Genomic DNA, 16258 nt, shown 5'->3' with positions numbered 1-16258 from the left:
GGGACGGTGGATTACAACATTATGGGCTGGCTCCAGAAGAACAAGGACCCCCTGAACGAGACGGTGGTGGGCCTGTACCAGAAGTCCTCCATGAAGCTCCTGGCCACTCTCTTTGCCAACTACGCTGGAGCAGATTCTGGTGGGTTAGAGGGACCTCCCCAGATACAGGAGTGTGAGAGAGAGGGGTTAGCGGGTCCTCTCCAGATACAGGAGTGTGTGAGAGAGGGGTTAGAGGGACCTCCCCAGATACAGGAGTGTGAGAGCGAGGGGTTAGAGGGACCTCCCCAGATACAGGAGTGTGAGAGAGAGGTTAGAGGGACCTCCCCAGGTACAGGAGTGTGAGAGAGGGGTTAGAGGGACCTCTCCAGATACAGGAGTGTGTGACAGAGGGATTAGAGGGACCTCCCCAGATACAGGAGTGTGAGAGAGAGGAGTTAGAGGGACCTCCCCAGATACAGGAGTGTGTGAGAGAGGTTAGAGGGACCTCCCGAGATACAGGAGTGTGGGAGAGGGGTTAGAGGGACCTCCCCAGATACAGGAGTGTGAGAGAGAGGAGTTAGAGGGACCTTCCCAAATACAGGAGTGTGAGAGAGGTTAGAGGGACCTCCCCAGATACAGGAGTGTGGGAGAGGGGTTAGAGGGACCTCCCCAGATACAGGAGTGTGTGAGAGAGGGGTTAGAGGGACCTCCCCAGATACAGGAGTGTGAGAGAGAGGAGTTAGAGGGACCTCCCCAGATACAGGAGTGTGTGAGAGAGGTTAGAGGGACCTCCCCAGATACAGGAGTGTGGGAGAGGGGTTAGAGGGACCTCCCCAGATACAGGAGTGTGTGAGAGAGGGGTTAGAGGGACCTCCCCAGATACAGGAGTGTGTGAGAGAGGGGTTAGAGGGACCTCCCCAGATACGGGAGAGTGGGAGAGGGGTTAGAGGGACATCCCCACATACAGGAGTGTGTCAGAGAGAGGGGTTCGAGGGACCTCCCCAGATATAGGAGTGTGAGAGAGAGAGATCAGGCCATCTTAGACTGGGTATTATGTAACGAGAAACGATTAATTAGCAATCTTGTTGTACGAAGCCCCTTGGGTCGGAGCGATCATAATATGATCGAATTCTTCATTAAGATGGAGAATGAATTAGTTGACTCAGAAACAAGGGTCCTCAATTTAAATAAAGGAAACTACGATGGTCTGAGGAGCGAGTTGGGTAGGATTGATTGGGGAATGGCACTCAAAGGGGTGACGGTGGATAGGCAATGGGAAACATTCAAAGACCGAATGGATGAACTACAGAAGTTGTTCATCCCAGTTTGGCATAAAAATAAAACAATAAAGGTGACTCAACCGTGGGTAACAAGGCAAATTAGGAATGGCATAAGGTCCAAGGAGAGGACATACAAATTGGCCAGAAAAAGCAATAATCCTGAGGATTGGGAGCAGTTCAGGATTCAACAAAGGAGGACAAAGGGATTAATTAAGAAAGAGAAAATAGAATATGAGAGTAAGCTTTCAGGGAACATAAAAACTGACTGTAAAAGCTTTTATAGATATGTGAAGAGAAAAAGATTGGTGAAGTTAAGCGTAGGTCCCTTGCAGTCAGAATCGGGGGAATTTATAATGGGGAACAAAGAAATGGCAGACCAACTAAATACATATTTTGGTTCTGTCTTCACAAAGGAGGACACAAATAACCTCCCAGAAATACCGGGGAACATAGGGTCTGATGAAAGGGTGGAACTGAAAGAAATCAGTATTTGTAAGGAAGTGGTGTTAGGAAAATTGATGGGACTGAAGGCCGATAAATCCCCAGGGCCTGATAATCTACATCCCAGGGTGCTTAAGGAAGTGGCCCTAGAAATAGTAGATGCATTGCTGGTCATCTTCCAGAACTCACTAGACTCTGGAACAGTACCCATGGATTGGAGGGTAGTTAATGTTACCCCACTATTCAAAAAAGGTGGCAGAGAAAAAGCGGGGAATTATATATCGATAGTGGGGAAAATACGAGAGTCCATTGTAAAGATGTAATAGCAGAGCACTTGGAAAGCAGTGACAGGATCGGACAAAGTCAACATGGATTTACAAAAGGTAAATCATGCTTGACTAATCTACTGGAATTTTTTGAGGATGTAACTGGTAAAATAGATAAGGGAGAACCAGTGGATGTGGTGTATTTGGACTTTCAGAAGGCTTTCGATAAAGTCCCGCATAAGAGATTAGCATGCAACATTAAGGCACATGGGATTGGGGGCAAGGTATTGACTTGGATAGAGAACTGGTTGGTGGACAGAAAGCAAAGAGTTGGAATAAACGGGTCGTTTTCCAAGTGGCAGGCAGTGACTAGTGGGGTACCGCAAGGATCGGTCCTAGGACCCCAGCTGTTCACGATATATATTAATGATCTGGACGAGGGAATTGGATGTAATATCTCCAAATTTGCAGACGACACAAAGCTGGGTGGGAGGGTATGCTGTGAGGAGGATGTCACGAAACTCCAGTACGATTTGGACAGGTTAGGTGATTGAGCAGAAACATGGCAAATGCACTATAATGTGGATAAATGTGAGGTTATCCACTTCGGTGGCAAAAACAGGAAGGCAGATTATTATTTGAATGGCAATAGATTGGGAGAAGGGGAAGTGAAAAGAAACCTGGGTGTTCTTGTGCACCAGTCGCTGAAGGTAAGCATGCAGGTGCAGCAGGTGGTGAAGAAGGCAAATGGTATGTTGGCCTTCGTAGCAAGAGGATTCGAGTACAGGAACAAGGATGTCTTGCTACAGTTGTACAGGGCCTCGGTGAGACCACACCTTGAGTATTGTGTGCAGTTTTGGTCGCCTTATCTGAGGAAGGACGTACTTGCCATGGAAGGAGTGCAGCGAAGATTCACCAGGCTGATACCTGGGATGGCAGGAATGACGTATGAGGAGAGATTGTGTCGATTGGGCTTATACTCACTGGAGTTTAGAAGATTGAGAGGGGATCTCATCGAAACCTATAAGATTCTGTCAGGCCGAGACAAACTAGATGCTGGAACAATGTTCCCGATGGTCGGGGAGTCCAGAACCAGGGGTCATTGTCTAAGGATAAGGGGTAGGACATTTAGGACTGAAATGAGGAGGAATTTCTTCACCCAGAGAGTGGATAACCTGTGGAATTCGCTGCCACAGAGGGCGGTGGAGGCCAGTTCATTAAATATATTCAAGAAAGAGTTGGATATATTTCTTAAGGCTAAAGGGATCAAGGGATATGGGGAGAAGGCAGGGACAGGGTACTGAATTTGGATGATCAGCCATGATCTCATTGAATGGTGGAGCAGGCTCGAAGGGCCGAATGGCCTACTCCTGCTCCTATCTTCTATGTTTCTATGTTAGAGGGACCTCCCCAGATACAGGAGTGTGGGAGAGGGGTTAGAGGGACCTCCTCAGATACAGGAGTGTGAGAGTGGTTAGAGGGTCCTCCCCAGATACAGGAGTGTGAGTGAGAGAGGGGTTAGAGTGACCTCCCCAGATACAGGAGTGTGAGAGTGGTTAGAGGGACCTCCCCAGATACAGGAGTGTGAGTGAGAGAGGGGTTAGAGTGACCTCCCCAGATACAGGAGTGTCTGAGAGAGGGGTTAGCGGGGCACCTCCAGATACAGGAGTGTGAGAGAGGGGTTAGAGTGACCCCCCCACAGATACAGGAGTGTGTGAGAGAGAGGTTAGAGGGAACTCCCCAGATATAGGAGTGTGGGAGAGGGGTTAGAGGGACAACCCCAGATACAGGAGTGTGAGAGAGGTTAGAGGGACCTCCCCAGATACAGGAGCGTGAGAGAGGTTAGAGGGACCTCCCCAGATACAGGAGTGTGGGAGAGAGAGGTCAGAGGGACCTCCACAGATACAGGAGTGCGTGAGAGGGGTTAGAGGGACCTCCACAGATACAGGAGCGCGAGAGAGGGGTTAGTGGGACCTCCCCAGATATAGGAGTGTGTGAGAGAGGGGTTAGAGGGACCACCCCAGATACAGGAACTCGTGAGAGAGAGGGGTTAGAGGGACCTCCCCAGATACAGGAGTGTGAGAGAGGGGTTAGAGGGACCTCCCCAGATATAGGAGTGTGTGAGAGAGGGGTTAGAGGGACCACCCCAGATACAGGAGTGAGAGAGAGTGGTTAGAGGGACCTCCCCAGATACAGGAGTATGTGAGAGGGGTTAGAGGGCCCTCTCCAGATATAGGAGTATGTGAGAGGGGTTAGAGGGACCTCCCCAGATACAGGAGTGAGAGAGAGGGTTTAGAGGGACCTCCCCAGATACAGGAGTGTGTGGGAGGGTTTAGAGGGACCTCCGCAGATATAGGAGTGTGTGAGAGGAGTTAGAGGGACCTCCCCAGATATAGGAGTGAGAGAGAGGGGTTAGAGGGATCTCCCCAGATACAGGAGTGTGTGTGAGAGGGGTTAGAGGGACCTCCCCAGATACAGGAGTGTGAGAGAGGGGTTAGAGGGACCTCCCCAGATGCAGGAGTGTGTGAGAGAGGGGTTAGAGGGACCTCCCCAGATACAGGAGTGAGAGAGAGTGGTTAGAGGGACCTCCCCAGATACAGGAGTGTGTGAGAGAGTTTAGAGGGAACTCCCCCGATACAGGAATGTGAGAGATGGGTTAGAGGGACCTCCTCAGATACAGGAATGTGAGAGATGGGTTAGAGGGACCTCCCCAGATACAGGAGTGTGTGGGAGGGTTTAGAGGGACCTCCGCAGATATAGGAGTGAGAGAGCGGGGTGAGAGGGACCTCCCCAGATACAGGAGTGTGTGGGAGAGGTTAGGAGGACCTCCCCAGATATAGGAGTGAGAGAGAGGGGTTAGAGGGACCTCTCCAGGTACAGGGGTGTGAGAGAGAGTGGTTAGAGGGACCTCCCCAGATACAGGAGTGTGTGAGAGGGGTTAGAGGGACCTCCCCAGATACAGGGGGAGTGAGAGAGAGAGGTTCGAGGGACCACCCCAGATACAGGAGTGTCAGAGAGAGGGGTTAGAGGGACCTCCCCAGATACAGGAACTCGTGAGAGAGAGGGGTTAGAGGGACCTCCCCAGATACAGGAGTGTGAGAGAGGGGTTAGAGGGCCCACCCCAGATACAGGAGTGTGAGAGAGGTGTTAGAGGGACCTCCCCAGATGTAGGAGTGTGTGAGAGAGGGGTTAGAGGGACCTCCCCAGATACAGGAGTGTGTGAGAGAGGTTAGAGGGACCTCCCCAGATACAGGAGTGTGTGAGAGAGGGGTTAGAGGGACCTCCCCAGATACAGGAATGTGAGAGATGAGTTAGAGGGTCCTCCCCAGATACAGGAGTGTGTGAGAGGGTTTAGAGGGACATCCCCAGATGTAGAAGTGAGAAAGAGGGGTTAGAGGGACCTCCCCAGATACAGGAACTCGTGAGAGAGAGGGGTTAGCGGGACCTCCCCAGATACAGGAGCGTGAGAGAGGGGTTAGAGGGACCTCCCCAGATATAGGGGTGTGAGAGAGAGGTTAGGGGGACCTCCCCAGATACAGGAGTGTGAGAGAAAGTGTTTAGAGGGACCTCCCCAGATACAGGAGTGTGAGAGAGGGGTTAGAGGGACCTCCCCAGATATAGGAGTGTGAGAAAGAGGTTAGGGGGACCTCCCAAGATACAGGTGTGTGAGAGAAAGGGTTTAGAGGGACCTCCCCAGATATAGGTGTGAGAGAGAGTGGTGAGAGGGACCTCCCCAGATACAGAAGTGTGAGAGAGAGGTTAGAGGGACCACCCCAGATATAGGAGTGTGAGAGAGAGGTTAGAGGGACCTGTCCAGATATAGGAGTGAGAGAGAGGGTTTAGAGGGACCACCCCAGACACCGGAGTGTGAGAGAGAGGGGTTAGAGGGACCTCCCCAGATACAGGAGTGTGAGAGAGAGGGTTTAGAGGGACCTCCCCAGATATAGGAGTGTGAGAGAGGGGTTAGAGGGTCCTCCCCAGATACAGGAGTGTGAGAGAGAGGGTTTAGAGGGACCTCCCCAGATACAGGAGTGTGAGAGAGGGGTTAGGGGGACCTCCCCAGATACAGGAGTGTGAGAGAGGGGTTAGAGGGACCTCTCCAGATACAGGAGTGTGAGAGAGAGGGTTTAGAGGGACCTCCCCAGTTACAGGAGTGTGAGAGAGAGGGTTTAGAGGGACCTCCCCAGTTACAGGAGTGTGAGAGAGGGGTTAGAGGGACCTCCCCAGATACAGGAGTGAGAGAGAGGGTTTAGAGGGACCTCCCCAGATACAGGAGTGTGTGGGAGGGTTTAGAGGGACCTCCGCAGATATAGGAGTGTGTGAGAGGAGTTAGAGGGACCTCCCCAGATATAAGAGTGAGAGAGAGGGGTTAGAGGGACCTCCCCAGATACAGGAGTGTGAGAGAGGGGTTAGAGGGACCTCCCCAGATGCAGGAGTGTGTGAGAGAGGGGTTAGAGGGACCTCCCCAGATACAGGAGTGAGAGAGAGTGGTTAGAGGGACCTCCCCAGATACAGGAGTGTGTGAGAGAGTTTGGAGGGAACTCCCCCGATACAGGAATGTGAGAGATGGGTTAGAGGGACCTCCTCAGATACAGGAATGTGAGAGATGGGTTAGAGGGACCTCCCCAGATACAGGAGTGTGTGGGAGGGTTTAGAGGGACCTCCGCAGATATAGGAGTGAGAGAGCGGGGTGAGAGGGACCTCCCCAGATACAGGAGTGTGTGGGAGAGGTTAGGAGGACCTCCCCAGATATAGGAGTGAGAGAGAGGGGTTAGAGGGACCTCCCCAGGTACAGGAGTGTGAGAGAGAGGGGTTAGAGGGACCTCCCCAGATACAGGAGTGTGTGAGAGGGGTTAGAGGGACCTCCCCAGATACAGGAACTCGTGAGAGAGAGGGGTTAGAGGGACCTCCCCAGATACAGGAGTGTGAGAGAGGGGTTAGAGGGCCCACCCCAGATACAGGAGTGTGAGAGAGGGGTTAGGGGGACCTCCCCAGATATAAGAGTGTGTGAGAGAGGGGTTAGAGGGACCTCCCCAGATACAGGAGTGTGTGAGAGAGGTTAGAGGGACCTCCCCAGATACAGGAGTGTGTGAGAGAGGGGTTAGAGGGACCTCCCCGATACAGGAATGTGAGAGATGAGTTAGAGGGTCCTCCCCAGATACAGGAGTGTGTGAGAGGGTTTAGAGGGACATCCCCAGATATAGAAGTGAGAAAGAGGGGTTAGACGGACCTCCCCAGATACAGGAACTCGTGAGAGAGAGGGGTTAGCGGGACCTCCCCAGATACAGGAGCGTGAGAGAGGGGTTAGAGGGACCTCCCCAGATATAGGAGTGTGAGAGAGAGGTTAGGGGGACCTCCCTACATACAGGAGTGTGAGAGAAAGTGTTTAGAGGGACCTCCCCAGATACAGGAGTGTGAGAGAGGGGTTAGAGGGACCTCCCCAGATATAGGAGTGTGAGAAAGAGGTTAGGGGGACCTCCCAAGATACAGGTGTGTGAGAGAAAGGGTTTAGAGGGACCTCCCGAGATATAGGTGTGAGAGAGAGGGGTTAGAGGGACCTCCCCAGATATAGGAGTGTGAGAGAGAGGTTAGAGGGACCTGTCCAGATATAGGAGTGAGAGAGAGGGTTTAGAGGGACCACCCCAGATACAGGAGTGTGAGAGAGAGGGATTAGAGGGACCTCCCCAGATACAGGAGTGTGAGAGAGAGGGTTTAGAGGGACCTCCCCAGATATAGGAGTGTGAGAGAGGGGTTAGGGGGTCCTCCCCAGATACAGGAGTGTGAGAGAGAGGGTTTAGAGGGACCTCCCCAGATACAGGAGTGTGAGAGAGGGGTTAGAGGGACCTCCCCAGATACAGGAGTGTGAGAGAGAGGGTTTAGAGGGACCTCCCCAGATACAGGAGTGTGAGAGAGAGGGTTTAGAGGGACCTCCCCAGTTACAGGAGTGTGAGAGAGGGGTTAGAGGGACCTCCCCAGATACAGGAGTGTGAGAGAGAGGGTTTAGAGGGACCTCCCCAGATACAGGATTGTGAGAGAGAGGTTAGGGGGACCTCCCCAGATACAGGAGTGTGAGAGAGAGGTTAGAGGGACCTCTCTAGTTAAAGGAGTGTTAGAGAGAGGTTAGAAGGATCCCCAGATACAGGAGCATGATAGAAGGGTTACAGGGACCCTTCCAGATACAGGAGTGTGTGAGAGGAGTTCGAGGGCCCTCCACAGATACAGGAGTGTGAGAGAGGGGTTAGAGGGTCCTCCCCAGATACAGGAGTGTGTCAGAAAGGGGCTGGAGGGACCTTCCCAGATGCAGGAGTGTGTGAGAGATGGGTTAGAGGTACCTCCCTAGATACAGGAGTGTATGAGACATGGGTTAGATGGACCTACCTAGATACAGGAGTGTGAGAGGGAGATGTTAGAGGGACAGCCCCAGATACAGGAGTGTGAGAGGGAGATGTTAGAGGGACAGCCCCAGATACAGGAGTGTGAGAGAGAGGTTAGAGGGACCTCACCAGATACAGGAATGTGTGAGAGAGGGTTTGAGGCAATTGATTACAATCTTGCATTTAAATCTCTTAACTTGCGCACCTACAGGGATTTAGTCAGTGATTGAGTGTCTATCTCATAAAGGCCTCTGATTTTTCCAATTTTATCTTACAGAGACCAAGGGTAAAGGAAGTAAAAAGAAGGGTTCTTCATTTCAGACTGTATCTGCACTGCACAGGGTAAGTGGTTCTTACACAGTGAATAATCCTTACCCTGCTGAATAAACAGTGACTCTGTAGTCATACAGTGAATAATCCTTACCCTGCTGAATAAACAGTGACTCTGTACAGTTACACAGTGAATAATCCTTACCCTGCTGAATAAACAGTGACTCTGTACAGTTACACAACAAATAATCCTTACCCTGCTGAATAAACTGCATCTCTGTAGTCACACAGCGAATAATCCTTACCCTGCTGAATAATCAGTGACTCTGTACAGTTACACAGTGAATAATCCTTACCCTGCTGAAAACACAGTGACTCTGTACAGTTACACAGTGAATAATCCTTACCCTGCTGAATAAACAGTGACTCTGTACAGTTACACAGCAAATAATCCTTACCCTGCTGAATAAACTGCATCTCGGTAGTCACACAGCGAATAATCCTTACCCTGCTGAATAATCAGTGACTCTGTACAGTTACACAGTGATTAATCCTAACCCTGCTGAATGAACTGCATCTCTGTAGTCACACAGCAAATAATCCTTACCCTGCTGAATAAACTGCATCTCTGTAGTCACACAGCGAATAATCCTTACCCTGCTGAATAAACAGTGACTCTGTACAGTTACACAGCAAATAATCCTTACCCTGCTGAATAAACAGTGACTCTGTACAGTTACACAGCAAATAATCCTTACCCTGCTGAATAAACAGTGACTCTGTACAGTTACACAGTGAATAATCCTTACCCTGCTGAATAAACAGCGTCTCTGTAGTTACACAGTGAATAATCCATACCCTGCTGAATAATCAGTGACTCTGTACAGTTACACAGTGAATAATCCTTACCCTGCTGAATAAACAGCATCTCTGTACAGTTACACAGTGAGTGACCCTTACCCTGCTGAATAAACAGTGACTCTGTCCAGTTACACAGTTAATGACCCTTACCCTGAATATACAGTGACTCTGTACAGTTACACAGTGAATAATCCTTACCCTGCTGAATAAACAGTGACTCTGTACAGTTACACAGCAAATAATCCTTACCCTGCTGAATAAACAGCGACTCTGTACAGTTACACAGTGAATAATTCTAACCCTGCTGAATAAACAGCGTCTCTGTAGTCACACAGCGAATAATCCTTACCCTGGTGAATAAACAGGGACTCTGTACAGTTACACAGTGAATAATCCTTACCCTGCTGAATAAACAGTGTCTCTGTAGTCACACAGCGAATAATCCTTACCCTGCTGAATAAACAGGGACTCTGTACAGTTACACAGTGAATAATCCTTACCCTGCTGAATAAACAGTGACTCTGTACAGTTAAACAGTGAATAAGCCTTACCCTGCTGAATAAACAGCGACTCTATACAGTTACAGTGAGTGACCCTTACCCTGCTGAATAAACAGTGACTCTGTACAGTTACACATTGATTGACACTTATCTTTCTCACCCCTAGGAGAACTTGAACAAATTGATGACAAACTTGAGGAGCACTCACCCGCATTTTGTGCGTTGCATCATCCCGAACGAACGGAAATGTCCAGGTACGAAAGGGGCTTATAATGGGGATGTGGGACTCAGGAAAGGCCCAGGCGCCATTACCGGCCTGTTGCTACTGAGGGCAACAAGGCAGCCATTTTGGTCACAGGACAACGCTACGATCCCGCTGAATTGCGGTGCCCCCTCAGGACTGCCCCTCCGACAGTGCGGCGCTCCCTCAGTACTGCCCCTCCGACAGTGCGGCGCTCCCTCAGTACTGCCCCTCCGATAGTGCAGTGCTTCCTCAGTACTGCCCCTCCGACAGTGCGGCGCTCCCTCAGTACTGCCCCTCTGATAGTGCAGTGCTTCATCAGTACTGCCCCTCCGACAGTGCAGCGCTCCCTCAGTACTGCCCCTCCGACAGTGCGGCGCTCCCTCAGTACTGCCCTTCCGACAGTGTGACACTCCCTCAGCACTGCCCCTCCGACAGTGCGGCACTCCCTCAGTACTGCCCCTCCAACAGTGCAGCGCTCCCTCAGTACTGCCCCTACGACAGTGCAGCGCTTCCTCAGCACTGCCCCTCCGACAATGCGGCGCTCCCTCAGTACTGCCCCTCCGAGAGTGCGGCGCTCCCTCAGTACTGACCCTCCGACAGTGCGGCGCTCCCTCAGTACTGCCCCTCCGACAGTGCGGCGCTCCCTCAGTACTGCCCCTCCGACAGTGCGGCGCTCCCTCAGTACTGCCCCTCCGACAGTGCGGCGCTCCCTCAGTACTGCCCCTCCGACAGTGCGGCGCTCCCTCAGTACTGCCCCTCCGACAGTGCGGCGCTCCCTCAGTACTGCCCCTCCGACAGTGCAGCGCTCCCTCAGTACTGACCCTCCGACAGTGCGGCACTCCCTCAGTACTGCCCCTCCGACAGTGCGGCGCTCCCTCAGTACCGGGCAACTGGGGACTGAACACCTGGTTAATGGGGCTGGAACTGACAAACTCATACCCTCAAAGAAGTGGTGGGGGTTGATGGGGCGGGCAGGAGAGCGATCCCGACCTAGCCTAGCTGGCAGCTGAATGTTGGCAGTTGAACTCCTCGCTGACCTCTTGTTTTTTCTCTACTGTTTAGGGGAGATGGACAATCCGCTGGTCATGCACCAACTGCGGTGTAATGGCGTGCTCGAGGGGATCAGGATCTGCCGGAAAGGGTTCCCCAATCGCATCCTGTACGGAGATTTCCGCCAGCGGTGAGTACATCTCTGACAACCCGCGGGGAGCATATGGTCGTTAGAATCAGGAGCAGGAGTCGGCCACACGGCCCCTCGAGACTGCCCCGCTATTCAATAAGATCACGGCTGATCTCTCGACGTAACTGAAGTCCCTCATCCCTGGTACCATTCTGGTCAATCTCCGCTTAACCTTCTCTGCTCGAAGGAGAACAATCCCAGCTTCTCCAGTCTCTCCACATAACTGAAGTCCCTCATCCCTGGTACCATTCTGGTCAATCTCCCCTTAACCTTCTCTGCTCTAAGGAGAACAACCCCAGCTTCTCCAGTCTCGCCACATAGCTGAAGTCCCTCATCCCTGGTACCATTCTGGTCAATCTCCGCTTAACCTTCTCTGCTCTAAGGAGAACAACCCCAGCTTCTCCAGTCTCTCCACATAACTGAAGTCCCTCATCACTGGTACCATTCTGGTCAATCTCTCCTTAACCTTCTCTGCTCCAAGGAGAACAATCCCAGCTTCTCCAGTCTCTCCACATAACTGAAGTCCCTCATCACTGGTACCATTCTGGTCAATCTCTCCTTAACCTTCTCTGCTCTAAGGAGAACAACCCCAGCTTCTCCAGTCTCTCCACATAACTGAAGTCCCTCATCCCTGGTACCATTCTGGTCAATCTCCCCTTAACCTTCTCTGCTCTAAGGAGAACAACCCCAGCTTCTCCAGTCTCTCCACATAACTGAAGTCCCTCATCCCTGGTACCATTCTGGTCAATCTCCCCGTAACCTTCTCTGCTCTAAGGAGAACAACCCCAGCTTCTCCAGTCTCTCCACATAACTGAAGTCCCTCATCCCCTGGTACCATTCTGGTCAATCTCCCCTTAACCTTCTCTGCTCTAAGGAGAACAATCCCAGCTTCTCCAGTCTCTCCACGTAACTGAAGTCCCTCATCCCTGGTACCATTCTGGTCAATCTCCCCTTAACCTTCTCTGCTCTAAGGAGAACAATCCCAGCTTCTCCAGTCTCTCCACGTAACTGAAGTCCCTCATCCCTGGTACCATTCTGGTCAATCTCCCCTTAACTTTCTCTGCTCTAAGGGTAACAACCCCAGCTCCTCCAGTCTCTCCACATAACTGAAGTCCCTCATCCCTGGTACATACCCTTTAATATCGCACCCAGTCTAATACCACTCTCCCCCTCACTCCCCTTACCCTTTAATATCCCAACTAAAGGCTCTATTATTTGAGACCACATCTTGAGTATTGTGTGCAGTTTTGTTCACCTTATCTGAGGAAGGATGTTCTTGCCATGGAGGGAGTGCAGCGAAGATTCACCAGGCTGATACCTGGGATGGCAGGAATGACGTATGAGGAGAGATTGGGTCGATTGGGCTTGTACTCGCTGGAGTTTAGAAGAATGAGAGGGGATCTCATTGAAACTTATAAAATTCTGACAGGACTGGACAGACTAGATGCAGGAAGGATGTTCCTGATGGTGGGGGAGCCCAGAACCAGGGGTCACAGTCTAAGGATAAGGGGTAAGCCATTTAGGACAGAGATGAGGAGGAATTTCTTCACCCAGAGAGTGGTGAACCTGTGGAATTCTCTACCACAGAAGGCAGTTGAGGCCAATTCATTAAATATATTCAAGGAGTTAGATGTTTTTCTTAAGGCTAAAGGGATCAAGGGATATGGGGAAAAGGCAGGGACAGGGTACTGAATTTGGATGATCAGCCATGATCTCATTAAGTGGCGGAGCGGGCTCGAGGGGCCGAATGGCCTACTCCTGCTCCTATCTTCTATGTTTCTATGTACACCAGCCCCTTTGCAATAAAGGCCAACATACCATTTGCCTTCCTAATTGCTTGCTGTACCTGAATGCTAAGTCTCTATGTTTCCTGTACGAGGGCACCTGAATCTCTCTGAACACCAATAGTTCATAGTTTCTCACGGTTTAAAAAATATTCTGTTGTTCTATTCCTCCTACCAAACCTCACATTTCCCCACATTGTACTCCATCTGTGTCACTATACCACCAGGTGTAGCATAGAATCTTAGAATCATAGAAATTCACAGCACCGAAGGAGGCCATTCGGCCCATCTTGTCCGCGCCGGTCGACAAAGAGCTCTCCGGCCTAATCCCACTTTCCAGCTCTCGGTCCATAGCCCCGTAGGTTACGGCACTTCAAGCGCACATCCAAGTGCTTTTTAAATGTGATGAGGGTTTGTGCCTCGACCACCCTTTCAGGCAGTGAGTTCCAGACCCCCACCGCCCCCTGGGTGAAGAAAGTTCTCCTCAACTCCCCCCTAAACTTCTGACCAATTACTTTAAATCTGTGCCCCCTGGTTATTGACCTCCCTGCTAAGGGAAATAGGTCCTTCCTATCCATTCTGTCTCGGCCTCTCATAATGTTATACACCTCAATCAAGTCTCCCCTTAGCCTCCTCTGTTCCAAAGAAAACAACCTTAGCCTATCCAATCTTTCCTCATAGCTAAAATTCCCCAGCCCAGGCAACATCCTCGTAAATCTCCTCTGCACCCTCTCTAGTGCAATCACATCTTTCCTGTAATGTGGTGACCAGAACTACACGCAGTACTCTAGCTGTGGCCTAACTAGTGTTTTATACAGTTCAAGCATAAACCCCCCTGCTCTTGTATTCTATGCCTCGGTTCATAAAGGAAAGTTTCCCGTAGACCTTCTTAACCACCTTATCACAGAATCCCCACAGTGCAGATAGAGGCCATTTCGGCCCATCGAGCCTGCACCGACACATATCCCACCCGATCCCCGTAACCCCTACACCAACACATATCCCACCCTATCCCCGTAACCCCACGTATTTAATCCCCCTAACACTAAGGGTCAATTTATCACAGCCAATCAACCTAACCCGCACATCTTTGGACTGTGGGAGGAAACCGGAGCACCCGGAGGAAACCCACGCAGACACAGGGAGAATGTGCAAACTCCACACAGACAGTCGCCCGAGGCCGGATTCGAACCCGGGTCCCTGGCGCTGTGAGGCAACAGTGCTAACCACTATGCCACCGTGGTGCTGCCCTCAGTGATCTGTGGACATGCACTCCAGGGTCCCTCTGATCCTCTACACTACTCAGTGCCCTACCATTTAATGTGTATTCCCTTGCCTTGTTAGCCCTCCCCAAATACATTACCTCACACTTCTCCGGATTGAATTCCATTTGCCACTGTTCTGCCCACCCGACCAGAGTCACAGAGTCATGGGGGGAGAAATTGGGTGAGTAGCGCCACCTGTTAGCGCCTAAAGAGGCCGTCAGTGGCTGTAGCGCCACTGGCTGCGCCTCCCGCGATATTCAGCAGGGGCGCTAATGGTGGCGTTAGCCATTTGCGCTGCGCCGCCACCGATGACGTCATCGGTGTGCGCAGCGCCCCATTCGCGATATTTGGTAGCGAACGCCGCAGTTGCGCCGTTCGCTACCCGCGCCCGGTTCACGGGGCCTTGCTGTGCCGGCAGCGGCGCAAGTTAAGGTGGAGGTGCGGGGCGGCCGCCTGCCAGCCCCTCCGTCCCCGGCCTCCTGACCCCACCCCCCCCTCCCCGCCGCGGCATTGCCGGCTGTTTCCTGAGAGCCCGGCACTTCCCCTTGGTGCCGGGCTCATTTGCCGGCACTCGCGAGCGGGGATCGCGCTGTTGCAGGCCCCTCCCCCTTAACAGTGGGCGGAAGGCCTGCAGTACCGCAGCGTGCCGTGCCGCAGCGTGTGGCGCTGCGGCACGTTGCGCTGCGATATTCAGTTTCAGCGCCCGAAGAGGGACGCGGAGCGCCTCGAGACTCGCCCCGTGTCCCTCGAGGGGCAATGAGACTGAATATCTGATGATCGCTAAAGCCTCGAATGCTGCGCTAAATCCTGCGCTCAGGCGACTTTTGCGCCACTTTGGCGCCCCAACCCAATTTCTAGGCCATAGAGTTATACAGCACAGAAAGAGGCCATTCGGCCCATCGTGTCCACGCCAGCCATCAAGCCCTGTCTATTCTAATCCCATTTTCCAGCACTTGGTCCCTAGCCTTGTATGCTATGGTGTTTCAAGTGCTCATCTAAATGCTTCTTGAATGTTGTGAGGGTTCCTGCCTCTACCACCCTTTCAGGCAGTGAGTTCCAGATTCCAACCACCCTCTGGGTGAAAAAGTTTTTCCTCAAATCCCCTCTAAACCTCCTGCCCCTTACCTTGAAACTATGCCCCCTGGTTATTGACCCCTCTACTAAGGGGAAAAGTTCCTTTCTATCCACCCTATCTATGCCCCTCATAATTTTGTACACCTCAATCAGGTCCCCCCTCAGCCTTCTCTGCTCTAAGGAAAACAACCCCAGCCTGTCCAGTCTTTCTTCATAGCTGAAGCGCTCCAGCCCAGGTAACATCCTGGTGAATCTCCTCTGCACCCTCTCCAATGCAATCACATCCTTCCTATAGTGTGGCGACCAGAACTGCACACAGTATTCCAGCTGTGGCCTAACTAGCGTTTTGTACAGCTCCATCATAACCTCCCTGCTCTTATATTCTATGCCTCGGCTAATGAAGGCAAGTATCCCATATGCCTTTTTAACCACCTTATCTACCTGTCCTGCTGCCTTCAGGGATCTATGTACATGCACACCAAGGTCCCTCTGATCCTCTGTCCTTCCATTGATATCTTCCTGCAGTCCACAGCTTTCTTCTTTATTATCGACCACACGGCCAATTTCGGATCATCTGCAAACTTCTTAATCATGCCCCCTTACATTGAAGTCTAAATCATTGAAATATATACCACAAAAGGCACATGTGTACAAGTCGCTTGAAGGAGAAAGGGTTTAGACTGTAATTATTGACTGGTTGTGCTCTTCGGGGCGGTGTCGCGTGTACAAGGTCAATTGAA

At 51.5% G+C, this 16258-nt stretch overlaps 1 protein-coding gene across 1 annotated transcript in view; it reads left to right on the top strand.

Annotated features, from left to right (window-relative positions):
- The window catches only part of LOC147118181 (myosin-6-like), a 128630-nt gene that overhangs the window by 26615 nt on the left and 85757 nt on the right, over positions 1-16258 (top strand). Inside the window, exons 4-7 of the mRNA XM_085983672.1 lie at positions 1-139; positions 8618-8682; positions 10138-10225; positions 11278-11395. The exon at positions 1-139 is cut by the window's left edge and continues 171 nt beyond it. Coding sequence (XP_085839798.1) covers positions 1-139; positions 8618-8682; positions 10138-10225; positions 11278-11395 — 410 coding nt within the window. The remainder of the gene's footprint in view (positions 140-8617; positions 8683-10137; positions 10226-11277; positions 11396-16258) is intronic.

This window comes from Somniosus microcephalus, chromosome 4, assembly GCF_052327205.1.
Source record: "Somniosus microcephalus isolate GS21.2 chromosome 4, FLI_Smic_1.0, whole genome shotgun sequence".
Taxonomy (NCBI): domain Eukaryota; kingdom Metazoa; phylum Chordata; class Chondrichthyes; order Squaliformes; family Somniosidae; genus Somniosus; species Somniosus microcephalus.
This window is presented reverse-complemented; position numbering and strand designations above follow the sequence as displayed.